At 36.2% G+C, this 27,919-nt stretch overlaps 2 protein-coding genes across 4 annotated transcripts; both read left to right on the top strand.

Moving 5' to 3' along the window:
* The first annotated feature begins 22 nt into the window (after window positions 1-22).
* On the top strand, window positions 23-18,621 carry LOC143356856 (uncharacterized). Of its 3 annotated transcripts, XM_076792893.1 has the most exons (4): window positions 23-79; window positions 13,682-13,896; window positions 14,808-15,014; window positions 15,604-15,904. In XM_076792893.1, the coding sequence occupies exons 2-4, from the start codon at window positions 13,828-13,830 to the stop codon at window positions 15,721-15,723; spliced, it is 396 nt and encodes a 131-aa protein (XP_076649008.1). In that variant the 5' UTR covers window positions 23-79; window positions 13,682-13,827; the 3' UTR covers window positions 15,724-15,904. The 3 variants fall into 3 exon arrangements, with proteins under 3 accessions (XP_076649008.1, XP_076649009.1, XP_076649007.1); XM_076792894.1 differs by lacking the exons at window positions 23-79; window positions 15,604-15,904 and adding an exon at window positions 18,515-18,621 and having other exon boundaries at window positions 13,114-13,896; XM_076792892.1 differs by lacking the exon at window positions 23-79 and having other exon boundaries at window positions 13,114-13,896.
* Window positions 18,620-27,726, top strand: LOC143356858 (uncharacterized). Its single transcript, XM_076792895.1, has 4 exons — window positions 18,620-18,758; window positions 23,443-23,497; window positions 25,285-25,443; window positions 25,634-27,726. Exons 2-4 carry the CDS (start codon window positions 23,453-23,455, stop codon window positions 25,820-25,822), a joined length of 393 nt encoding a protein of 130 aa, XP_076649010.1. The 5' UTR covers window positions 18,620-18,758; window positions 23,443-23,452; the 3' UTR covers window positions 25,823-27,726.
* The last annotated feature ends 193 nt before the right edge of the window (window positions 27,727-27,919 follow it).

Raw genomic sequence — 27,919 nt, 5'->3', positions numbered from 1 at the left:
TTTCCAGTAAATTCTATAATAGATAGACCACTCTGCCAGCAAAGAAGCTACCAGGCCCACAAAAATATGCGCCGATACAGTACGTATGTATTTCCCATAATGAATGCAATCGGTACACAACGCAGCAAGCAAGGGGGTGTGCGAAGAGACAAGGGGGTGGCCAGTGCGAGTAGCCTCTCTGATGTAACAGGTTCGGTGCATTAGTTTGCCTAAAAGGTTTGCGCCATCAGTCTCTAAATGTCCCTCTGTCGTTGCCCGATCCTCGTTCTCTCTCTCTCCCTCTCTCCCTCCGTATCGTCCCGTCACCCGTCTCCCTCTGTTTCTCGTGTGTGTCGTTCATGATCTCACTTACGCCCCTCCCCGTCCCCACCCCTGCCAGCACACCACTCGTCGCTCTGTTGTCGACGTGTCCTCCGGGGAGAAGGAGGGCAAACACACCCCTGCAACCTCGTGCACGAGGACGCCCGGTGCGCTGTAAATTAAGTGCGTTGCATTAGCGGAATCCAGATGAGTTAGCGCGCCGCGTTAATTCGTGCTAATGAACAGGTTATGAAAGTTTAATTGTCGGTTAGCTACCCGGAAGATCGACGGGAAGGGGGATGGGAAAAGGAGGGGGGCGCGGGGGAGGGTTGGAAACTGCAGACGAGGATTTACGGAAGTTCAGAGAAATTGGAGGATCCCCGTCTGGGAGAGGGCAGAGGCTCGCTCGAGCGATATAGTCGGGCTAATCTACGACCGCGGAGCTGAATTTTTAATTGCACGCCACGCCGCGTTTACCTGCTGCGATTATACGCGTTTCCCGCTTTTAATCCGGCCCTTCATGAATATGCGCGATTTTAATTTATTACGACGTTAATATGTCATGACGCCCCGGGAACAACTGGCTGAGGGATGAACTAGCCTGCGAGACGATTTCACTCGGTTGTTTGGCTTGTGTCGGCGTTAATTGGTGTGATTAACCCCTTGTTGCACGACTTCCTTCGCGGATACTGCTGCTAGATATTCTCGAGTAAAGAGTGAGACGCGAGGCGATTTAATTTTGTTGTTAGTCTCGCCCACTGCTTTATTTATTATTTTTTGAAGACATACTTCTTATGGTACTTCTTGGTGACACTTATCTGATATCTTGCAGATTATTATTATTCATCGTTCTACTGTTCCTGATATAGCAGCTGTTCATTTAATTTATTCGCCAGAAACTGAGCAATTGAATGACGGGTCAAGGTAGACCCGGACTCCGCCGTCGGAGGGTTAATTATCATGACAACGCTCTAAACCTTCGAAAGGCCGTGAGGATGTTTCCACTTAAATGGCTACACCTAGTACATGAATTATTGAAGATCATGAAAATCACGCGCACACGATTCTCCGCAACTGTATGTTGTACATCATTTTTATCTTACATGCTCCTAACAGAAAAAGTAAAAAACAGTCAACGAAATGATAAATATTCTGTTTTGAAACGATTTGTCGTCCCTCGCAAGAGACCTTTTGATTCCACGACGCGAAAGAAAACGTTACACGTACCGAACAAAAAGTGACTTTGTGATGAAAAAAGAATTTGCAAATAATCCGTTTGTCATTATGCCGACTCGTACGCTTTTGTGTAAATCAGTTTTACGATCTTTCAGAAATTCCTCTGTTGCAGCGACTTTCCAGCGAGGCACGCACTCCTCGCGTAGCGTGCAATAAACGCGTATATGCATAAATCACTCTCGCTATTAAAATAGACAGCCGTAGTGAGTTATAAAGTAAGCTAACCGAACATATATTGTGTATTCATAATTGAATTTACCATGTTTGAAGGTACTTTCACGGAATCGTGATTTCTTAATCATGGACGATGTCTTAATTATACTGAACACGTTTGATGGCGCTTCTTAGTCTTCTCTTTTTTTTTCTAGCCCACTGTGTATGTTCTACTGCGCTCGAAGAAGGTATTCATTTGTAATAGCGTTTAGTCGCGCGATAAATTAAAAGTTGTGCTACAAGAGTTTCATTAGACAAAGTTTTATTCAGTTTCGATTGTAGTGAGAACTGAGAAAAAAGCCAATGAATTCTAAATCTATCGTAAAAACATTTATAAGAGGAATAGAAAACATTCTTACTTTAACGTGTTAATGAAGTTATTTTGCAAATTCTGAACGTAATAATTGTTTTGTTGCAATGCACTCTAACGCAATGAAGTGCTAAGATCTGTTGTAGTGTGTAAAAGTAGCTCAGTCCAGAGATTTGCTCGTAATTTTGTTTTGAAATTGATGAGCGAGATAATCCTGGGCGGTTGTCGTTGATGGAAATAACGAATGTCGGTGATCGCGGTTGCTATGAACACGGCGGGCGTTGAAGTCGCAAGCTCGTGAAAATGTGTACGCGAGGACCACGGTTGCCATGATTTTTCCGAGTTCGCCATTTCCTTCTAGCGGTTTCACGGCGTTCGCTCATTTTCTTTCGTTCCCTTCGCATTACGCAGCCACGGTTCGCGATCCGCTTCGCGAGCATGAAGGAGCTGCAGCTGCAACAGTGACGTGCAACTGCAGTTCGTTGATAGGGTCATCCACGGTGCAGGAAACAGGAAATCCTGAGAAGTGAAACCAACCAGAAACGTCAGGAACACACAGAGCCTCCACTGTCTAGGATTCATAGTGGCAAGGCACGATTGAGGAGGTCTGGCGGTTTCACGTGGAAACTCGTTGCTCACTTCCACGGTAGGAGAGATGTAAATTGTAAAGTAAGAGAACGTCATTAAATCGCGTATAGTCGAAGAAGAGAACATCGTCGAAGGTATCATTAGAGCGACGAGGAAAAATAGCAGGAGCATGCCATTTATTTTCGATATTGTTACCTACCGATACCGCCCAAGGTATCGTTAAGACAACCATTAAAAAAGAAATTTACCATCGATATTGTTAACAATCATTTTCGGAGGAGGTAGTTTTCAGCAGTGGAAGTTGTTTTCGACGTTCGAGAAACCAAAGAAATCGAAGAAACGCAAGATGAATATCACTGTAATCAAATAAGACTGTACATCGTTGACTCTATTTAACACTAGGTTTACGGAGCATTAAAACTGAGTATTTTACATTACTTTCTAAAAATAAGAAGAATCTGTCTATCCAAGTTTTCAGCCATTTTTTAAATAATATATACCTAAGGAAATAAGTTTGTTGAGTAATTCCACGTAGATTGATCTTCACAATCTCAAGAATCATAAATTAAAAATATTAGAACCCGTCATTTTGACGGGTCCCGTAAACCTAGTGTTAATGTTTTACGTTATAAGCATATAAAATAAAATAGACACGTGACAGTTACAGAAAAACATTGGATCTTTCATTTTGCCCATCGTTTGAACCGAGTGAATAATTAACGTAACAATTGAACAATATATTAGGGCCAAGAGAGTATTGGTTATTAAAAGCGCCAATTCCAAGTATGTTTGTCCTACGTCGGAAATTTCTGCGCTGCACTTTTGACGTTCGGGGAACGCCGAACAAAGGGAAGAAACAGAGGGGAGTAGTCCTCTGCAAACACAGAGCGCGAGGAAAATTAAGTTTAACGAGCTGTTCGTTTCAAGAGGGCGTATAAAAGACCGATAAAAGGAAGCTGTAGAATGCGTAAGTAAAAACTACAAGATGGCACTTTTCTGTAATCATAAAGGTCTCTTTCAACGGCGACCTTCTTTGAACCGCGCGCGCAGCTGGCGACTGACAGTGGTAATTAGGAGATTAATTAATTAATTGCTCGGCTTTCCGATGCCGCGCGAAGCTTGTTCACATTCGAGATTAGCAAGGATATCGTACAACCTCGCGTTGACACCGATTCCAAGAATCTTGTGTACCTCCCAATTGTGGCAATCGTTGCGGTCCCGTATCTATAGTGTGTTTCAAAAGTATCGGTCTGTGAGCTACAGGTGCTCGACAATAAATCTACGGAATATTAAATATGACTGTTGCATACTGTATAAAAATAACAGGTGTGTTCAGATTTTTTGCGATTTTTATTATAATATATGTCGAAAGAAAATTGAATAATTTCAGATAAACACGTCTCTACAATCCCCAAAAATCGAAGATTAAAACGTACAGATTTTCGGAAGCAGTGTCTCATATTTCTAGGATCCACATTCCCCTTCGAAAGAGATACACGTGCGCACGGTCGTTCATCATTTTTGTAAAATGAAAAAAAACGACTAGTTCCGCAGTGTGTGAATCACCTGCACCGCCGTTCTTTCTCGACTTTCGATCATTTCGACCCGGAACCGGCAGCCGGGACTGTCTTATCCACATGCTCGTGCCACTTTTCCGCCTGATTGCTCAATCCAGGAGGTCAGAGTTAATCTGACTCGTTAAAACCTTATACCGTTCCGTGATTCCTTCCTTCCCGGTGTTGCCTCTACCTGTTCGATATAGGAGCCCTTTCACATCTCCACCAGGGATCTCTTTGTTCAAACGAGAGTGTCCTTTTAATGGTCATTCTAAAACACGCTCCTAATTTCCATAAATTGATTAGCATTATGGTGTAGAATTTATACTGTACTATACATAGAAGTAATATAATAAATGTTTTAATATTCACAATCACGGTGAATAATATTTTAACGAAAGGGAAGAGGTTAATTTCTCGCTTTCATATATTCTGAACAAATATAACTATAGAAAAAAAAAAACAGTTATCGATTCCGTGAAGAGATGAGAGATTCCTAAAACGTCGATTGGGAAATAAATGCACAGTAGTTTCCTGCGATGTTCTCGTTTATCTATGGCTTTTGGAACTTGCTATGGGTGGTACTATAATTCCAAACACAGCGCGTACGTATGTACATGCTCACTGTAAATGATCAGCTTGGTAATAAAAGGATCGTTCAACCCTTACCATTACTTGTTACCGAGCAAACTAAGAATAGTAATCTCAGTGCCTACACGCTATAACTAAAACAAACGATTCTACGAAGCTAAAGAAATAATAAAATCTGACAGTCTCAACTAAAGTTAAGCACCTTCGCTTTTGTAGGCATCGCGATTAAACGATTGATGATATATTATCAGCGAACATCGGAACCAGAAAGTAGAAATTATAAGGGAGGCTAAACAGCAAAAAAAGAAACAGATTGTGTTAAGTAACGATCTACTATTACTTTAAATGTGATTTTGTTCAAATTTTTCTGCATTCTAAGTATCGGTAAAAATATTTAACCATACTCACTGAGGTTGCACACAGTTTTCTTAATCTTATATATTACCAGATAATTATTATACTCAGAGTTAGGTGCAATATAAAATTCGAAATTAATGGCAACTACCAGAATTGGCAAGTGAAATACGGAGCACTGAAGACATTGGAAGAATTTAAGAATGTTGGTATATTATTTATTAAAACAATTAAAAGAAGAACTTTACTTAACTCGTATTGCATACAATCAATGCAATATTTATCTCGCACAAGAATCCACAGTCGTTTTAGAATGTGACCACGCAAGAATATCGAAGACAGTACAAAAATATTGTTAAACTATGTTGCCTTTAAAAGGGCATGCTTCCGCATGAAAATCTGAGTCATTCGATCTGTTCGCCGATGATTTGCGTCACAGTCCTTAATAGGGTGTACGCCCTATTTTTACTGGAAAACGAACAGCGAATTTTATATTTCTACGCTGCGCAATTGTAACGCAGCGAAGATTAAAGTCCTATTGCTAGCGCATTCTGGGTAATAAACTGTGATTCCACGGCTTGGGAGATTTAACTGGAACTACACACGGAGCGCAGTTAGTAATCATGTTCAGTCACGAATGAGCAGGATGAAGCAGACTTTCGTGAAGAATATGAATCACATTATCTCGAATTCTAGTGTCGTGCTCTTTTCTTCCTTATTTAATTGTTTGACTCGCGATCTGTAAACACTTTACTACCGCACTTATTTTCCAATTCGCGTTCATCGAATTTTTTAAATCTCTTGAAGAATGATTAAACGTTTGAAATGTTGAGTGAACAGTTTGACATTTAATTATAGAGAATATACCTCTCACAACGTAATTGTTTATTTATCCCTCGGGTACAATCGCGAGTGATTCGAAGGTATTGCAATGTGCAACTCAGATTTGTATCGAAGCTAGGGTGATGAGCCCAATTACTGTGCCTATAGTATATACTTATCTTTTAAGGATAGTGAATATTAAATTTCTTCCATTAAAATCAGTTAATGTATATCTTGTATATCTCTTTTTTAATATTAATATACGCATAATTTAAAATTAATATAGGCACAGTAACTGGTACCCCCACAGTAACTGGATCCCTAAGTAATTAAACGAATGTCATAAATAAACAAGTGCGTTTACCGTTAAGAGCATGGGAACAACAGATACTGAAACAAATAAGGAATCCTATAATACAATTAAGAAGCCGTCCATTTCGATGACTTCGCCGCTCGATGAATTATTTAGCTCCCCGAATGCAGCCTCTAATACGTAATCTCCATCAAAGTTTGTAAACGCATAGTATGCTTTCAGTTAACATGCTGCATAACTGAATGCGATTCTCTGTACAGTAATACACACATTCCCGTTCATGTGTATCGCCGGCACTTGTGTGACGAAACACAACGATCTACGTTGAAGATGGAATTCCGCTAAGGCCACAAATTTCCGTTGTATAAAGACGTCAAGTCGATGAGAAAACGTTGTGTAAAAAGCGAACTATCGTGGAAGTAGGAGCAAGTCACTTAACGCGTTAACACAAAAAAGGAATATTTTCTGATAGTTTAAAATGGAGAATTAACAAGTCACAAGCAAAAGTTTATTTCACCAAATAAAAAAAGGAGAGGGGATAGCGATTTCCTTATTTCGAAATAAAAAGCGTCGTCTTATATCGGACTAAAATTGTACATATTGGAGGGTCAATATCAACGTCAAATATTAGCAGCAATATGTCGATTATCGTTCCAGGAACAGATTCGAACAAATGACAAGTTAAAAAACTAAACGATATCTTTGGTCACAGTGAATTTCATTCAATTTGTATGTCAAGGGGTTAAAACGTCTGCTCGCGTGTCCTTTTTCTCGCACAAAAGAACCGTTTCATAGTGAGGCACCGAAAGGGTTAACTGATTGGCCTCGATTCCGATCGCGGCCATTGAAATAATCGTTCTCGCTCAATCAAGATCTAATGGGTTGCGTTACTTACCCGCTGGTAAAACACGAGCAAACGTGATAAAACCGCTTCGACGAGGTGCGGAAACATTTCGAATTATGGCTTTTTATCGTCCCGGAGGAGCAACTCCGGCGTGAATATGAAATTTTTTCGCCGACAAAGAGCCCAGTGTGTTCGGTGCAGCCGCTGCGCCGCCGCTCGTACACGCCAATAATGCGTTCATTCTGGAGCAATAAATGTCGTAACTGGGTTATCGCCGTTGGAAACATGAAGTTGATCTAGGGAGGATGTGATTGCCTAACCCTTTCCAATTATGACCGCCTGCTAACGAAGGTTCACGATCAAAATGATCTTGTTCGAGTCTGCTTGAATGGTACACTGTACCCAACTGAAAGAACGTTGACAGAAAATGAAATTATGTTAATATTTTCCGCTACGGTACGTCACCATCGTGACTTTCCTCTATGCTTTCTTTTTTCGAATGATACGCTACTATTGTGCGTCGAGCGTTCCCTTGTTGAAAGTCATGCACAGACAGCGAATTTTTATGGGGAATAAAAATTGTCTGCGTTCGTCATACTTATTTATATCTTTTCCTAATCATTTTAACAAGAAAATATATTCTGAAATTTTTTGAATATTCTTACTTGAATGTAATACTTGTCTTTCTCGAAAATGCATAAAAAAGGGAATCGAACAAATATTTCTTTGTTGCGTTAAGGATTTTATCGAAAATATTGTGGAATTATTGCAGCTACGTATGTAGGACGTCTATGGAAAATGAAATTGAAAAATATTTCCATATTCCATGAATATAATTTTATTCAATGGAAATATTCTGAGCCAGACTTTTTCGTCCAGTTTTAAAAACTGAGAATGCTGTAAACGCGTAACATTCGCGGTCTATAGTGATCAGTATTTCCGTAAATTTTTCTAAAATGAATTTGTTCGAGTTTGATGCACTTTCCAGTTAAATGGTAATCTTTCTTCCTATCTTTTGCTATGCACACGTCTCCGGGTTCCATAAAACTGTTCCTTCTCGATGCCAAGCACGTTTTCCTGTTGACAGACATTTTCCTCAATGGGAAATACAAACAGCCCCCATTCAGTTCTTTCACAGGGTCGTAGGGGTGAGATAACTTATTACGCAAACGTTGCCGATCCTTCTATCTGGAAGGGTGCAAAACCACAGATGTGGAAGGAACGTGGGATATTTTCACGTTAACGTACGGAGGGAACAGGTGGGCATTTCCCAAGTTGCATTACTTTCTATCGGTGCAGATGAAATATTGCGCGAATGAAAATCGGTGTAGCAGACTCGAAACGTTCAGGAAATCCTTTGTGACGCAAATAAGAATGAAATTGTTCTTTACACTCCATTTAAACGATCAACTTTGACTACGTTGAAAATTATAAAAATTCTCCAAGGTCTGTTTTCTTCAAATAATAATTTTGCTCTTGTTACAGTTCACGTTTTATACAATGAGAAAATGTGTTTGCTGAATTAGATAATTATGACGAAAGTGAGTACATTGAATTTTGTAACATTTAAGAACATTAATGTATTGTCTTCTATTAAAATTATTCAAAGAAGAAAGGCTTGTCTATCTTGCATAAAAACTCGCAGTTTAGTTCGAATGAAATAGTTTTGAGAGAATGTGCGAGACATTCATGGTTTTTTACACCTATTTAAAGATGTTGACTTTAATATCTATCGCAAATATTCCCCCAAGAGGGCGGGCATTTCTTTTTATTTCCCACGGTTCCTTCCTTTGAAACGATCCTTGTACTAAGGACCTCTGAAATTCCCCGAACCGTTGTCTCCTTTAAGAGCACACTTTTCTCTTTGCGTGGAATTCGGCACAGAAAACCCGTTTTTTCCTTATCCTCTTTTTCGCATGAGTTTCTTCTTTTCCTGTCCGACGTCAAAACACGTCTCGTCTGAAAGGACTCTTTGGAATTCGTTCGATCCATCTTATTTCCAGACGGGAATCCCTGAGAAACAAAAGGCTCGTGCATGACACGCAGTTTTTTGAAGAAAAACACTTCATCCGCTCGTTGACGACGAACAAGGATCATTTAGGCTTGAATTTAACCTTGCTCCTTTTGCTTAAAACTTACGATAAATTCTCATATATTATTTCACCTGATTCGTTCAAAACTGTCAAAGATAAAACCAAATCTCCTTGTGGAATTGACAAACACATTTTTAATTTCGATACCGTCTACACTTGTAAATTACAAAAATGTTCGTATCTACGTACGCGAATCTGAAACATCTTCGGAGAACATTTTAATCGTCGATAATTCGTTTAAATGTCGTTACTGTTCTCTTTACAATTGACTGACATTCCTGAAAAGCAATTTTATCTGAATTAATTGAAATTCTTGCAAAGCAATTTCGACGGTTATAATGGATTCGTTGTTGATAATGTCAGCGGAAAAGTTAACTCGGATTTTTCTGTGTGCGAAAGGATCGTCAAGGTCGTTCCAATGACGGAGAAAGGATGCGCGGTGCCATTGATGAGCCTCAATTACGGTAAATCCACGTGTTATCCTAGAAACTGATGGAAGACTAACCGCACGGCTATGAATTACAGTTTCTCTTCCCAGACTCTGATTATTTTTATCATTAAACACTGTGACATCAGTACAATGAATACAGACGATCGTCAGTTCATAATGGATGGAATATTGGCAAGAGCTGTTTGCGCGAAAATGGCTACAAGAGTTACATAAACGAGTAAAATCCTGGTTTTGATCATTATCGGTCTTTAGCAAATAATTTGTTGAAATATCTTATATCTTAAATATTCGGAAGCAAAATAGGTATACGTGAATTTACAAACTGTTCGACAATCGTCCGGACACGAATGGTTTGAGGGTGAAAAAATCGATGTTTTGAAAATGGAAAACCAGAATATGACCTCCATAGTGACACATTAACAGCGAGAAACCAGGGAAATCCCTAACTGGAGGACACGGCTGGATGAAGGGAAAACGATCGACATCGTACGCGTTTCTGTGTCGGATATTGCGTAAAACACACACCGAAATGGACTGACGCCTATTACGAGGCGGCATAAGGCGTTCGCTTTCATTAACGAAAGTATTTCTGCTTCGAGGAAGGCCCATAAAGGGCTATCGTAGCGCTTCGCGGTTCGTTGTCGCTCTCGTTCATCCGTTAATCGCCTCGACACTTTCGAAATGCACGCTGACACGATTGGAAAATTTCTGAAACGTGATTCAAGCTTCTCAGAATCCGTGGATAGTCACGGCGATCCAATTCAGCCGTAATGAAAGAGTAATTATGAGAAGCGGAGCGGCTGATGGGACCGTAAACGAAACGAATCTTACGAAATCCAATGGATTTAATAATTTATATAATTAAATATGTGTAGACTCAATACACGTACGTATTAACTTCGCATTGAACCAAATGAATGTTATCAAGAAAATTTTAGAAGCATTAGAACGCACTATAGTTTCTAATGTGACTACTACTACGCAAAGTCCAAACTATTTTACAAAATAATGCACAATCACAAATTCGTTGTGCAGAATATCATTGAACAGAAAAGACAGTGGTACTATTCCACTATATTAACATAAATCTAGTTATGTTCACGAGATTCGCGAGCTTGTAAATGGTGTTTCCAATGCCAGACCATATCTTTAATGACACTTATCTAGTGAGATACGTATTTTCAATGTAACAATGATAGGCCTCTTTGAGCTTCATTTTCAAGTATATATTAAAACAGTTGTTTCTCAGATACTTTAATCGGCCTTTATGTAACGTTACAACCAACAACGTACGTCCTCTTTCATTGAGAACAAAATTATAATTAGATGCAAAAATGTCGTGCTGTCCGAATATTAAAGTTATTAACTGCAGGTCAAGGAGAGACGAATACCCGCAAACGCATTAGATCTTGTGGTCAGGAATGTGACAAAAAAAGGTTCGGATAAACATTGAGGAAATTGGTTTGGACCGGCCGGAAGCATCTACCTGCGCCGCTGATATGAAATATACCTGTGAGAACTGTGCCTTTTTTTCCCTTGACAAACGCAACGTCACGTCTGTGACGTTCGAGTATTAGGGAATACAGCCAAATGTCATCGTTCTAGCCATTCGTTTGTTCAAATTGACAACTTCGCTCCGTTTCGCACGGGTTACAGAAGACTTATTAGCTAATATATACTAAATTCGAAACTAGAGAGAGGCGAAGGAAGCTTCGATGGGAACGCAAGAGCCGAGAACACGATCGGAAAACTGGAGCGATTACGAGTTGAAGAAACTTTCTGAGAAAGCGAAGCTTGCTAGTATTTATCACAGGGCCATAGCGAAATTCCAGAGGAATCCGAACCTTTCTCACGTCGTTCACGCCAGCCTGCACCTTTCCCAATTCGTAAGAATTCACGCGATAGTCGGAAAGTTGCTCGACCGTCGTAAAAATAATTCCACAGCCTGCAATCTATTTTTCGTACACTATTAGAAGCGAAACTTGTGTACATCGCTTCGATTTATTTCAGTAAAACTTCTCGAAATGAATTGTCTCGTCGTTAGGTTACGCAACTGAAAGAAATGATAAAATAACTCTACCAATGCTCCATAAATATTCAGCTCAACGTTAGTCAGTTTACACGAAGTAATGCGCGAGGCTAAATGAAATAAACACGAAAAATGTTCTACCAGTAATCGGAAGATTGGCTGTCAATTTAGCCCTTTTTTTCCTATAAACGATGCAGACTAATTTTTATTTTGTACAAAGACCGATCGTATTAAACATCCGCGAGAATTCCAACATGTGTTTCCCTATAGGAAGTACACATACATTAAGTTCGAATCGAATTTTTCCAGAAACAAAAGCTAGCTGCTTGGATCTCCGGTATATGCCTGCGTATATTAATAATAAAATATTGTTGTTATATATGTGCTCGTTCCGATAATCCAGAGTCGCATATTCGAGGATTATATCTTCGCGTGACACCGGTAACCCATATTTCCAGCTCGCGAGCGGAATCCGACTGAAACGAACCTTTGATAAAACGACACGAGCGAAGAATGCGATAATATTTACGAAACGTAATCGCATTTTTCACAATAACACAAATATTTTCTGTTGACTCAGTCCCTTCTTTTTCTTCTGTGATTAATGTTGGCCCCGATACAATTTCGCTAGCGACGAGACACGCCGTTCGGTTTCTCGAACAGGAAGCGACATTTTCTGGGCCAATTCCCGCGAAACAGGTTAGCGAAATATACAACGATCCGTCGATGGGGAGTTCGTCGGTCTAAGAGTCCGTAGGGGATCCTCTCGCTTTTCATTATGTAATCGGACACGAAATCGGAATGCGCGTGCATATCGCGTAAAACGTGCGTACCCGTGGCCGATTTCTTCGGTTTCTTCTGCCCGTAATTGTTCAACTGTAAACACCGAAGAAGGAAGAACGTGTTCCGATACCCGATCAGTGTCTTTTCCGGTTTCTCACCGATTCTGACAACATTATCTGTCAGACTTTCTGCCACGTATCGAACTAAACAATTTCGTTTTCGAAACGATTCTGCTCAGGCTTGTAGAAAATATCTCGTAGAAGCTTCGCCGAAACAGATATTTTAGAATCTGTATAATAAACGTCTCACAGATTCGAACAGACAATTATCTACATAATATTATAAATAAATAAGGTACTTAGAATATCAATTTGACTGTAATAATTATTTAGTATCGTTGAAGCACTATCTTTCTTTATTGAAGACAAATTTTTCTTTATTTCTGTTACTTTTATTCAAACTAAAGGTTTTACTTTCAACATCCTAGTGACATCTTAGTTACAAATATATAATTTATATAGTTATTTCACATTGGTTTATAACTTATGGAGAAGTTTCTTCGAAAGTTGAATTTTGTTCGAATTACATATCGTTGTAATTTTGTTAAATGAAATTTTGAAAAAAAATGTTACCCGATTTTTCGATGGAAGTTGTTGTTGTTGTTGCTTTTAGGAATTATAATACGTATAATGCAGAGTTCTAATCAACTGTGTGTAAAGTTTATGGCAGAGTAATACAAGGCACAGCGGTGCGTTTAGTTACGCTTCGTTGGTGAATCTGTTTTCGACGCTTCCTGTCTACCATTATCTTCTTAAAGATAATCGAATATTGTTTGCTGTTCTGTTTAGTTGTGACAGTCACCAGAAAAACAAACAGACGAAGCGAAATTCTATCCTGACCAGTCACAATCTTCCGTAACATTGTCCTCAATGCTAACAAGTGACCAACATACTTATTTTCCAGCTATCTTTCGCGTTCCGTTTTCTTTTTATATCGAGCCCGAAACCCGATTCTCGTTTCTTTTTCTTTGAGGTCTAATCGCGTTGAAGTATGTCAAGGAAATTCATTTCGAAATATGAAGTTACTGGAAATTATTTTAGTAACTTTGATAACAATTTATATGAGATTTTAATGTTCATTTTAATTTTCAATCTGTAACTCATCGTCATGTCAGGTTCAAGTTTTTTCATAATTTCAGGGATTTTTGTGTAGCTGATCTCCCTGGTGATTGAAATTTTTCATCACACCCACCATTTTGTGAATAAAAGTCGTCGAGAAGATGATGAATCAGTTCCTCACCTACCTGAACAACGAAACCCAATTTTCTATATCTATCCAGCTTCCATGATCATGAGTCTCGGGTTTGCAATTGTTTGGCTTTACACAGATAAACTGATGCGAAGACCCCAAATCGTGAGTACTTTCGATTTTATTTGCAATTCAATTTCGAAGCCGAATCTCCGTGCACTTTAAATCGTATAGCACGAAAACGAAAAGCTTTTAATAATGCTTTTTGCGTTATTAAACATTTACAGTTTAATAATGAATAATTAATAGTGTTTGTTAGCGAATGAAAATAAGTACAGTGTTTCTGGTAAATGCATTTAGCCTCTCATCGGTTGCTTCACTGGAGCCTTTCTTATGCTCCTGGTCGGAATAATGGAAATGAAACACGCAGACATATATCTCGATCTAACGGAGATCTCGGACGCCGAACTGATATCGCACCCGGTTTTTATCCACAATTTTATTATGTGCTTGCTATCGATTTTTTGCATGAACATATACCTCATACAAGCTTGGATCTTGTTCGACTACTGGCGCTCGGTACGTCAAAACACATACTTATTCTCCGCATTAACATTTACAGTGATTTCTCTATATATGTCGCCAAGGCCTGGATTATAAACGTCATGGAATTATCCCCACTACCGCGGGGGTCCCGTGAGGCCTCGGACGCCGAGGAGTGTAAACATAACACGGCTCGGGTTGTTTCCTGGACGATACATGTCACTGGCAAGATCCGTGTTGTTGACATATATCGAGAATTCACTGTAATCAATTTCAAAATAACACTTTTTACAGACCACCCTTCAAATATCGACAATTTCTCGAGAATGGGGAAAGTGTTCAAACACTTTTTGATTGTTCCTACGGTTTTCTCGGTATTATGTAAACGAACATGACTCACAAAAATACACGGTGAATCAGTTTGTTTATCTGTGCGTGCAATATATTATTTCCTTTTCATAATATACACAAATCAAAACAACATCTGTGTACCATTATAAAATGCGCTATACTCCAACATACTTTCATTACAGATGAAAGAACGCAATATCAGCGATGAATCTAATGATTTGCCAACTACTGACTCGAGCGCGAACACTGACATAAGTGAGGTCGTTGAATATCGAGCAAAGATCAGCAAGCGTGAAAGTAAAATGAAAGAGATGCCTGGTAAATTGGATCCAATTCCCCAGTTAGAAAAATTCCCTTCCTTGTCGTCGATATCGCAGTCAATTAGCATTGTAAGTAATTAATTATTAATATCGTCCAGCTATTATTGAATTACAGATCAGACGAGTCACTTCGAACGAAGACTCACATTTTAAGCGAATTGCTTGCAAACTACATCTTCCATTTTATATTACTGCAACTATTCACTATAGCAATAAACTTCAAATTATTATTAAGTTTATTTATTAAGTTCTATTTCTGCAAATTTGAAAATGAATGCATTTAACACATGAAAATCACGTGAAGTCTAAATATAATTGATGAAGTGAAAATATCTGGTTATGCAATTTATTATATCTAAAATATTCTATTTCATTACATTTAAAATGTGCGTTTTATTATATTTTAAATATAATGTACATTTTATTGTATTCAGAATATGATGTCAAATGTTGTGATTACGTTCTCGCCATCTATCAGCAATTTCTTTCACAGCTCTGTTGATAACTTTTCAGCTGTTGATAATACTTTTCACATTGCTTTCGAATATAGATGGAAGAATACAATTTGTATACCTCGCTTGTTATTTTTATTCTAAAATTGACTGATTATCATACCTAACGAAGAATGTAATAATACAAAAGATAAAATTGTTTTTAGAATGTAGAAGACGAACCTGTTATCTTCTACTGCTGTTTCGTCGATCTTTATAATTATATGAAGTATCAAGAGTTAGTGAAAAACCCGTTACACGAGTTTCGAGTTGTTCATGTAATGTAACACTTGCTATGAAATTAATTAAAAACATTTGTGTGTTCTGTAATTTTTTAAATTCTGGGAGACATCTGTATGTAAGTATTCAAACCTCCTGCTACTGTTACCAGTTATCCTACTGCTTAGGCAAACAGTTAGGCTTGTTAGTCAGAATCAAGTATTCTGTACACTTCATTTCTGCTACGGGCGTTTAATATGATGACAAGAAATTCATGCGGCGCGTACATTTAAACGACTTTTATATGACATTCTAATAAACAGTGTGTATTATTTTAAAAACAATAAAATGAAAGTAACAATTTGCTTCAGTATAGATGGCATTTCAAGTTACCAAATTATTACAAACAATATTTCGAGTATTCTAGTATTTTAAATACTATCTGGACGTTCTGTTTTACAATCAGAATGTCTCATAATAGATATTTAAAGATTAATCTAATTTGCATCGAAACAGTTTAACACGAAAATCTTCAGACTCCCGTCTGATAACATATTTATATAATTTAAGTTTCAGTCGATTAAAAACCATTTAGAATTTAGTAAACTAATTTACTTATAATTTATAATTGCATAATTGCGCAGAAAAGATTGTTCAGAATATGAAAAATTGCTAATTTGAGTTTATTTAGTACATTATTTCGAAAGTTTCACACTTACGTGCAAGAAAAGAAAAAATGCAAAAATTCAATAGGGAGGACGTGTGCAAGTATGCAAATCTATGGTGCCCATCGCGTTGTGTGAACATCCATGTCACTTCCGTTATACCTATGTAATATCTATTATGAAGTGTGACGGCATGGATGTATTTTTGCAGTTTACTGGCATGAATTCCGCTGAAGTTCACGACGTTCCGCATACAAACTATACACTATGACGTCATGGTACAATAAGTGAAATGATGTCACTCATGAGGGCGTTAAAACAACGTAATGCATCGTGTCCATGATAGTCTTCGCGAAAACTGGTTTAGCAGAATTAGACGAGATTTGAAATGATTACCACGAATACGCGGAAAATAAAGTAGTGTTTGCTCCAATAAAAAGTTGATAAAACCATCGGCTAAAGTTCTTTGTTCATTCTTAATCAAACATCTGATTCATATCGATTGGAATGGTCATGTTATTAAACAATCGTTAAGAATGGCATCGTTGCATTGTGAGATTGTTAAATAGATGGAATTGAAATCATGAATTAAATAATCACCAGATTTTTATTCTTTTTATATGAACAATTAACATTTCTTTCTAAACTAAATTCTTCAGTTTCTTTATTCGTTCTCAATTTATAAAAAATATAATTTTCTCAAGTACTTGGCGTTGTTTTAAACAATGCTGGCTTGTGTCTGAATTGTTTTCTTTTTCAGGAGACTTCTGTTGTAATCAAAACAGTCGCTATAGATTTAATTAGCGTAGTTTAAATAATCTCCGGTCCAAAAATTTCGGAAATATCATCGAACAATATCGTCAAATCTATGATAGTTACACATTTCTAATTTTCATTGTTCTGTGTAACAAGTTGGGAAAGATTTCGCAATTCTGCAAAGTAAATGAACTTGAAATGATAACTGTTTTTTAATTACTTTGTAGATGTTCCACCTTCTTTCTGTGACATAATAGTGCAACATTATCACAGTTCATAGAATAAATAGTGAGTATGTGCTACGCAAGTTAATCGATAACATTTTTTCACGTGTCACGTACAAGCATCAGCGGTGAATCAGAGTACCATACCAGAAACTCAATGACAAACTGCTCGCAAAAAGTAAACCACATGTTACACAATGTATTGCAAAACAGGGATATCTTAACTTCAAATATAAAATTATAACTAAAACTTCGCAGCGTGATACATGAGCGTCGTTACTTTCTTCTTTTCTAAATCTGGTATTCCCTTTCACGAAAACATGTGTCCGACCATTAGAACTGAATGAACGTGATCACAATGCGGTGCTTCTCAGCCTAATTTTTCTATTATATATTAAATTTTCGACTATACATATTAAACTCGCATTTTTGACAAAAATTAAACAAGAGTCACTAGTTATTAGTAGATTGTGGATTTTATGCATTCGTAGAAAAAATTAATACAAGTGAAATACAAAACTGTGAAAACATTAGAGTTAAAGAATATTTTTACATTATTTTCGACTTATTCAAATTATTGAAAGAAAAAATACACTTAATTGCTGTTTCTTGCAATCGACATTGAAAATTATTATTTTGTACAAACATTCACAGGCTGGTTGTTAGTTATTTTATACAAGCGTGACATACAAATTTTAATGTAAAAATTATACGGATTCCTCTTTTAAATTAAATTCCTAAACCCTAAAATTAAGCTGGTTGAACAAGTTTCAATTTTCATTCGAAAAATATATACATTTCTATTTCCGTTCCATGGTCCATGAGACAATAGAGATATTTATTCGGAAGGCCTTATATTTGAGAGGCACTGTATCACCGAGATGATTCAAGTGTAGTAAAATGGAGGTTACACACATGCGTGCGTAGCAGCCATGGAACGTAGGTGTATAAAGATGTGTCCACACTTGAAAATAAAATTGAGCTTCAGGAACTCTTCGCAATTTCCGCACACCATATCCTTATTCAAAAATTTTTTGGATGCAGACTAAACTATATTTGCAATTTCCGCTTACCCTATTCTCATTCAGAAATTTTTTGGATGCAGACTAAACTATATTCGCAGTTTCTGCGCACCCTATTCTCGTTCAGAAATTTTTTGGATGCAGACTAAACTACATTCGCAATTTCCAGTTATTCTATTTTCGTTCTTCCAGAGAGTTTCTGTGGTCTGGCTATAGTAATCGAAGTCGATATTCTATTTTCTCTCCCATTACGAGTTGTTCCTTCGTGACAAGTGTGAGATCATCTTAAAAGAGCGCGGGAGCCGTGTTTCTCTTGGTGGTAAAAATCAGAGCTGCGCGTCCCTCCTTCACAATACACATCAGGCCTTAGCATCAGTCGCTACTGAACCTTCGTCTTGTGAACTGCTACGTGCGGCGCAGCTACCAAGTTTGACATGTAAGTTCGTTTACGATGATCAAGTCTACCAACACGAATTTCACTGGCGTTCACTCTCATTTAACTTGGAAAATCGTTTAAAAGATTTACGATCGCTGTGTTCTATTCTCAAAAATTAACTTGCAAACTACGGGTCTGGGATAAAGTTCGTGGACACAGTATGTAAGAGGAACATGAACGTAAACACATTATACAATATTCAAGTTTGAAGTGGTCGTCACAAAAAGCGGATGACACGGTACATAACGTCAACAACGTGCAGACTGATTTCGAAAGACCTGGACAGTTCAAACATTTTATACATGAAGCACTGATGGAGATGTTGAGATGCCCGTTGAACTAAGTCAGGACATTTTTTAATTGCTAAGAGACAATTTTCATTACCACTATTGAGAAATTACTTCGATGAACGTTTTCTAGTTGAATTGAACACACATTTGCTACCATGTTGGGCATCAAAGGATTTCGATTCAACACCTTGTGAATTATAATTTCTATAACAGAGCGCAAGGTCTCTTTTCTTCTTGAGAATTCAAAGAATTTGGCATAACGTGGTGCACCTGCTACTGCCACCAGTTGATGAAGACCTGCTAACATGCTTTTCATAAAGATCAGGCTACTGCGTTGTTTATGACAGCAGAACTACGATGAACATGTTGAACATTGAGAAGCATCTTGGCATTTTCAGTTCTTTTTTAAAAGAATATTGGAACTGTTTTTTTTTTGTAATTAAATAGCTACAAAAAATAGTAGGAATAATGAAGATCATTTTTCGAAGAGATACTGCAATAACATCGCAATATTAATTTCACGAATTGTAGTTATTGAAGAGAGAAAAAATTGTATTTGCTATCGTTCCTTTGATACGACCATTTCTATTGCTGTGACGCGGACCGACTCGGCGTTAAACTTTTGAAGTTGTTTGGAAAACAGAAACATGGGTTTCTGTAATGACGTACAGCGAATCTAATTCTGTCGGGTGTTTTGTCGCTGCGATTATGCAGCCACTTATACAAACCAAGTGAAAATCACGACATAATGTCCGAAAACGAAAAGGTACAGGTTGCCGTTACTTACCTAGCATAAAAGTTGATAATCAAAGATACAAAGATCAAGCATAAACTGTTGGAAAATCACGCGACGATGCTCGTTCGCGGATCAATTTTCATCTGTGACTCAGACAATGAAGAGTAGTGTTCAAACGCGTGGCAAAATTCGCACGTCGGTAATTAACACGAAGTAGGAGCCTCGTGGTAATTAGTACGAAACGCAAAACAAGTTTCCAGTTTTCGTTTGAAACTGTTTTATTTGTCGTATTTCTTAAAACTGAATTGAAGTAGTTGAAAATTGGAGTAGCTAAAAATTGTTACAGAATAGCTGTTTTCTGTTGGAATGAATCGTTATTTATTCATATATCGAGCATGATAAATATGCTGAAGCAACTCTTAATTACGATGAAAATCTGTGCTATTTCTGAAAGTTTAATCGTTATGGTGTTTTCAAGACTCGAACGACAGATATGATTCTGTCGCTTCGAGATAATAATTGCATTCAAAAGAAGATTACTTGAGTCCATTAAGATACACAATTTTGAACGTCGGTGCTACTGAGAATTTCATAGTAAAAGCATCAAATTCTAATTGAATTAGAAGGAAGAATCATATAGAATGTAGAATATTAAGTTTTATCAGAGACTGTATGAATCAAATTTATTTTGAGCGGAACAGTGACAATTTCTCGCGCGAGTGTCGTGCGATAACATGTAAAATTCTTGTAAACGAAGCACAACGTAAACAATCGTAGCTAAATTATGCGACTAATCGGAAAAATGTCCGTCCATCGCAACATTTTGCAATGCTGTTAACGATCATTTCAATTTTCTCAAAGGGCACATGTTCCAAATCGATATAATTATTATAGATATCCTCTATTCAACATAAAACTTATTATTAGATTGCAGATTTTTATGCAAAATAAAAATTGTCTGCATTAATTTCAAGAGGGCTGTGTAGCCATTGATTTTCTCCCTGAATAATTTTAATCTGTTGAAAACAATACAACACTAATTTTATTTTAAATTCTTTAAATATTTTTCCTATCCACTCTTTTTTTTACTAAATACATAAAATTCGCAGTCTAATTATAATCATTGATATAAAAATTAAATTTGCGACTGTTATAGTCGGAAAGTAACACAAATGAAACGTGGAGCATTGTGTAATTTGTCGCGATAACTCAAAAACGAAAGTAAAAAGTGTAATTTATCACGAATCATTCGTACTTTTTCATTAAAAATTCACGTAAGAACGTCGGGGACAACTGTTTAAAGAAAGCTTTCGTCCTTCGAACGCAGAGCAATGTGTAATAAAGAAGTCGAGTCAAGGCTTTCTGGCACAGTGAATGATTTCTCGCGTGAAAGCGTATGTGGTTATCTTTTGAACGGTGTATTTTTTACGCGACAGGACGCACAATATGTCTTCATGCTCTGTTGCTTGTGCGCCTCTCTTCCACGAAATTCCTGTAAATAAAGTCCGCGGTATCGAGTGCAGCTCCGAAACACTCTCGCCCAGCATCGTTTCATTCTCTATTTCTGTAAGTTACGATAGTGTTGATGAGAGCAGCATCACCAAACATTGTAAATTGAGCCACCGACGAAATTTCGGGCCTATCGTCGTAAACCTGCGAACCACTACATCCCATTTTCCTGGAATACTTTTACGCGATTCTGTATGTCGAGTAGATTATTGAAAATATTGCCAATTAAATAATTGTCAATTACAATCAATATTGTAATATATTATGATCAAAATCGCTAAAAGTCTAAATGTATATATTTTTTTTTTTTTTTTTTTTGAGCGTACACTTTATTTAATTGTAATCGATAAATAATTGCCATGAGCAATGAAAAATATTGTATTTGAATATCGGCAAATTTTTTACGCAATACTTATACGTGTAATGATGGCATAAACACTCCGAACACGTATTGGTATTTCTGCCAGCTATTCTGTCCATCTTTGGTACTGCACGGTCGCCGTAAATGATTGCTTGCTCCACTGACCTAACTGCGCAAGTATTCCATGCAAAATGAGATTTTTAGCGATACATCAATCTTACAATAGTCTCAATTCTTCTAGCTTTGGTTTTGTTTAGAAAAATTGAAAATAAGGTTCTTCAAAATTGACCCATCTGTTTATTTTGTTTAGATTAACTCTTTCTTATATACCAATAATAGTTACTGACAAACGTTCCTTATTGGTCTAATACACATGACTAATATACTGATCCAGCTATGTAAAGTATTCCACGGAAAATGAAATTTTTACCAATGCATAAATCTTACAAAAGTCCCTATTTTTTCTTATACACTAACGACGAGATAAAATATAATAGCTTCGAAAGGTTTTAATAGATTTTTAATTTTTATTATGAAAATATGAAGAAGTTAAAAATGAACATCTTGGTATCGAGACCACTGTTCTTGTGTTAATGTATTTATTTATAGAGCACTTTTCAAATTACACGCTTTTATGATTACCTTCTTGGTGAAATGATTTTCCCGCGGTAAAAGGTACAAGGTAAAATCGAGAAAGATTTTTAAACCTGTACTGTAGGTTAGTGCCATCGTCGATACCATAATTCTTATGTCATCCTGTGAACGGCTAAATATAACTTCGTCAGCGGTCCGTTTCTGTTATTGTTGACTTCTGTGAATCGCATGTGCTGCTAGAAACTTTAACGATTGTAAAATTTGGAGACACAGTTTCAGAGACTTTACAGTTGTAGTCGTAAAACTTGTGAAAATTGAACACAGTTACACGAACTAACAATTGTAAAATTTTTGGAGTAAGAGAAATGATTTCCCACAGGAATTATATATCTATTCTTTGTTGTTAGTAAATTGTGACGTTGAATTATTGTTTACTATCTCAAATTGTTCCTTAATCTATTTTGGTGCAAATAAAATTAATTACAAACTCCATTGTCGCTGTCAGAGGCGTCATTAAAATAAAGTCAATTCGTTAATAGTAAATAATAAACACGTGGATGATCGCACAGGTCTATTAAAAGAAGTGAATAAACGCATAAATGAATAATAAGGTTGCATCAAGTCTTTAACTGGATGTTGTATTAAGCATAACGCGATAGTCGATTTACATTTAATAGCATGAGTCAAACCAGCACTATGACTAACTATCTGCCGGTCATAATAGAGAGAATACATGACTATAATAGTAAACAAAAGCATTGTACCAATAAAAAAACTCAAAATTTTGTCAAATATATTTCGGGGAAAAATCAAATTCGAATATTTGTATTAATTTTATACTAATGCAATTTTTGTCTAAATACTTTCCATAAAACGATTGAAAGTACACATCTGTCATGAATGTAGTTTATTAAGGAACACGAAAGTGGAAAGATAAAGATAAGAAATGTAATAAATTTGAGCTAACTTTGAGTCATAGCATCAATAAGGTTTTTATTGACAATGCATTTACTGTCTATCAGAAAAGCACCATAATGATCTAATAAAAGCCGTCGTGAAACATTTATAGATACGTAGCCATCTTTGTTAAACCATTTTATAAAATTGGTCTACAGTACCAATTATGATTCACGATTATGAAGATAATCTGCCGAAAAATATATCTAATTGTACAATTAAATTACTCTTTTATAGATAAACCAAAATGGCCTCCGTCACAAGGCTTACCATCATCAAATTCTTGGAGCTGGTAAGTTAAGTTGCTTTCAATTACAAAAAATGATTGTGCAAGGAAATTTTTAATCATTATTTCATTGCATATTCATATCACAGTTCATGCTATGAGTAAATTTAATTTTACGTTTTTGGTTTCCTTCGGTGGCAAATGAATTTTTTAAAATTAAAAAGTATGAAGACAATGGATAACGAAATCTTTTTGACGAGTTTATCATTTACACTGTTTGAAACAAGTTATTTTTCTGTTGTAAAGACGTAGTATTTTTTGATTGAAACGTTCTCCAGGGGAAGGTTTCTTTCGATTATCGCAGGATTTTGCGCACTGTATTGATCTTGATGTCACGTTCCCTGACTAGTATTGATCAATGTCAGACAATAAAATCGCGAAAGCAAAGTGAACACGTTTCGACTAATGTCTTCAGAAAGTACTAGAATGGAGAAATAGCGTAATAACCGATGACTACACACGAGCGATTATCTTCTTGTTACGGTCACACCTTAGACCGGAAAACAATCACTGTCTAAGTTTCCGTTAGAATTCTTTAGACTCTCGTACAGTGCGCGATCGTGACCAGTTGGCTAAATCACATTCTGCCATTCGTAATTTCTTTATCTTATCAGATAAAGTTTACTTTTCTGTAATTCTGTAATTTTGTTTCTTCTGTTGAAAGAAACTCCAGATAGTTATGTTCTCTGTAAAAATAATATAGTTATATTTGACTGCGGATTTTATGCATTCATGGCAAAAATGAGTGGGATACAAAACAGTTAAGATATCAGGCGATTTTAAGAATATGATTATTATTATTTGTAACTTATTAAACTTGTTAAAAGAAGAAATAAATATTTGTCCAGCGCCTGTTTCCCACAATCGACGCGTAAAATTGTTATTTTGCATAAAGGCCCACAGTCTATTTATATCATTTGCGATCTTCACCACTAGAACTACCTGTTGGATCAAAATAACTTGTTTCTGTCCTTTTCATATTTATGTCTGAATGAATCGAATCTTGTTATTACTAGAAATTGTACTACTATAAATTCTACTGTCAATTATATCGCGCAAGTAAATTTGACAAATAAGTACGTCAAGTTTTATTTCATTCTTCCGATAAAAGTTTGAACCAAAAACGACGGATAATAATCGCATTACGGAAACTTTCGAGAAACCCGCTTTAATTATAAAATATCACAATTATATCGTAAATGTGTTGTGATAAATTAAAAACAATTTGTTATGGACAACACATTGGGAACACTTTGGGAATACTTTTTATCATTGTTAACAACTATATTTTAGCTTACGTGTACATAAAGAGACACGGAACTACTTCTTCAGGTCGAATACGTGTTCCTTCAAAATGGAACAAACTACCCAACTAGAACGCAATTATAGAATGTTAATGCATTATTTATGATCCCAATGACGAAGTCGTCTTTCATCGGCCTACATTCGGGTTTAATAAAAGTCTACTCAGAATCAGATATAGTGCCAGTGTCATCCTCGTCAACAATTGATTATGAGGAGGCCAAATTTTGTATTCAGCTCCTGTTTCCTACAATCGTTGCGAAAGAATTTTTATTTTGCATAAAGATCCACTAATTGCCCTTCCTATGTACAGTCAATTAAAAATACGAAACATATTTTTTAATATTCGAATATAATAAATTTTTAGTTTTTACAACGATAAATCTGCAACGTCGTTCGTACATGTGTGCAAATTGCTAATAAAATCATGACTGTTGCAGTGAAATGTTAATCACTAGATTTTTCGTAATGGTCGTTTCTTGTAATTTCAGTTGATAGTATGCATCCTTATAGGATTGCATTACCACTCTTTCAATGCAGGAGATAAACACACTGCAATGATCACGATGGGTACCTTCGGCGGATATTTAATCATTCTCGTGGGATTGTCTGCTGGTAATGTAATGGGAACACCAGTCAATCGGCGTGTGGTAAGTATCCACAAAATTTCTCCATTTATACATTAAAATAATAATATTAAGATAATTTAAAACTGAAATAAAATTCCATGGAGGCTCCAGATGTTTAATAAAAATATATATATTAGGTATCTCAAGAGATTCTTAAAGATTTAACGAAATGTAAGATCATGCGACACTGACTCACATAAATTTGTTACAGGAGCTTTTCTTCGCCGTCGTCGGCTGCGCCCTGTTCATCATTGCTGGAGCTTTGAACATCGACTTCTTCTCGAAACTGTCTTACAAGAGCTCCTTCCGTGACACAGGACTCGCCAAAGGATCGATCAGTATAATCGAAGCGGCACTGTTCCTCGTGGACGCGTTCCTAACGTTTCGAGGGGAAAATTGAAAATAAATAAACTATCTTCCTGCAAAACACCGGGGACCGTACAGTCGTCGACCATTTTATACAGTACAATCACATTCCGTGATGAGAAACTGTCGAAATTTTCATTGAGAAATACTGCCAAAGATCAAACGAATCACTCCGTCAAACAGCTCTAAGGAAGCATCGTCCCAAATAAATGACTAAGCTGTCCCAAAAGTTCGTTTCCATTTCTAACGCGCGCTATGCGAATTAAAAGTAAAAAATAATGAAACATTAACAGCCAGATGATGGCGTTGTTCGCATTATTCGAAAAGAACTTTTGGAACAAATTACACGATATTCCTTAGAGCGAACGGTAATGAATTCGTGAAACATTACAGAGATACCAACAAGTTACAAAATAAAAAAACAGAGTACAAATGAAGGTGATTTTTGTAATAAAAATCGACAGAATACTTTTTCAGAGAAAGCTATATTTCAGATATCTATGTACGAAAATGAATATGTGCAAAACATGCTAAATATTATTTTTTTTTTTGTATTAACATTGTAATATTCTATAGTAAAAAATATTTATTGATTGAAGGCTATACCGGTTATGAGTGGTAAGTCATGAAAGTATTCGCACATTAATAAAAAATCCACAAAGTGCCATATTGCAAGAAAAAGAGTGCCTCTCGTTTAAATATAGATCGTGGTCATATACTAATTAGACCATTCATGCTTTCCCACGATTACTCATCCTCAGACACACGTAGTAAGTTTCAAACAGTTTCTAAATGGACTTGTTAGATTTTCAATTTTTATCTGGATAACATTAACAGTCTCGTGCGTAGTGTATACTATTAGATACTTGTTGTGTATAAGCGGAGTACATAAATTATACAAGACTTGTAAATGAATATTACAATTACAATAAAACAGAGATATCGAAATTACGTCGATACATTTAAAGAACAAATGGGGCAATATATCTACAAACCGTAATGAAATATGACCATTACCCAATGAAATCATTCATTGAGGTAATGAATCTTTGCATAGTTTATTTTTACAATTTTATATTCTAAAATGAGATTTTGATATGAGAATTCACAGGCTAGCACTTAAAGTCATTTTTCTATTATATTATTTTCGAAACATATTATAATAACCATTATCTAATTGTATGTAAAAAAAATACTTTGATACATAAAATATTTATTGAAAGTTTTTGTTTGTAAGCATTCGAATACTTTCGTGCTTATTGTTCGTAAAATATATTCGGTTTCAGGAAATAATTAAGAGATACAGCTCTGCGAGTACGGATTAGAGGAGTGAACGTAGTATAATTAATTTTAAATTATAGCATTCATTGATGATACCAAAATACCGATACGTTTAACTAGAATAAGCTGCAGTCCCTCTCTAATTCTAAGGCTAGCGAAAGTTGTAATCATTATGGCCGCGCATAAATTAATTTAGAATTGCGCTCTACGCCCAATACGCGAGCTTGAAGAACTGCGCGAAAGCAATGCGTGTTTTTTTTTACCAAGTCATACTTACAATTAGAAAGCTAATTCCTTGCATTTTTTATACGCATGGATGTTACTTCTTTATATTCTCCGACGTTTGTTCTGTTTTTTCCGTTAACTTACATATATTTTATATAACGTTTAATAAACACATTTCCCTCGTTTCTACCATTATATCAGGATTATATATTTTAGCATATCGCCGCAAATGTTGATATATAACATATGTACCTGTGTGCAATTATTTAAAATAAATTCTTTCTAAATAATTTACACTTTATCTCGAATAAAAATAGCTGACAATGAGACCAATGCTGAATTCTAATGGCCTAGTTGAAGTTAAATATGTTTTCCAGTTAACGGGTTGTAAATGCGAAAAATTGTGAATAAATTGAAATCTTTATTGAAAAATGGACTGTTTAATTATACTGTTTTAACCATTGTTATCATCGCTCGTCAGTTTAAACATCATTTGACTTTCATTTCTTTGTAATTATTAAACGGCGGATTTTATGCATTTATGACAAAATAAGTGAATAATTCAAAATTTAAAGCAATGCAAAAATGAATATAACTGAATATCAAAGCACTGTTTTAAATTCGT

The sequence above is a fragment of the Halictus rubicundus genome, chromosome 8, assembly GCF_050948215.1.
Source record: "Halictus rubicundus isolate RS-2024b chromosome 8, iyHalRubi1_principal, whole genome shotgun sequence".
Lineage (NCBI taxonomy): Eukaryota > Metazoa > Arthropoda > Insecta > Hymenoptera > Halictidae > Halictus > Halictus rubicundus.
This window is presented reverse-complemented; position numbering and strand designations above follow the sequence as displayed.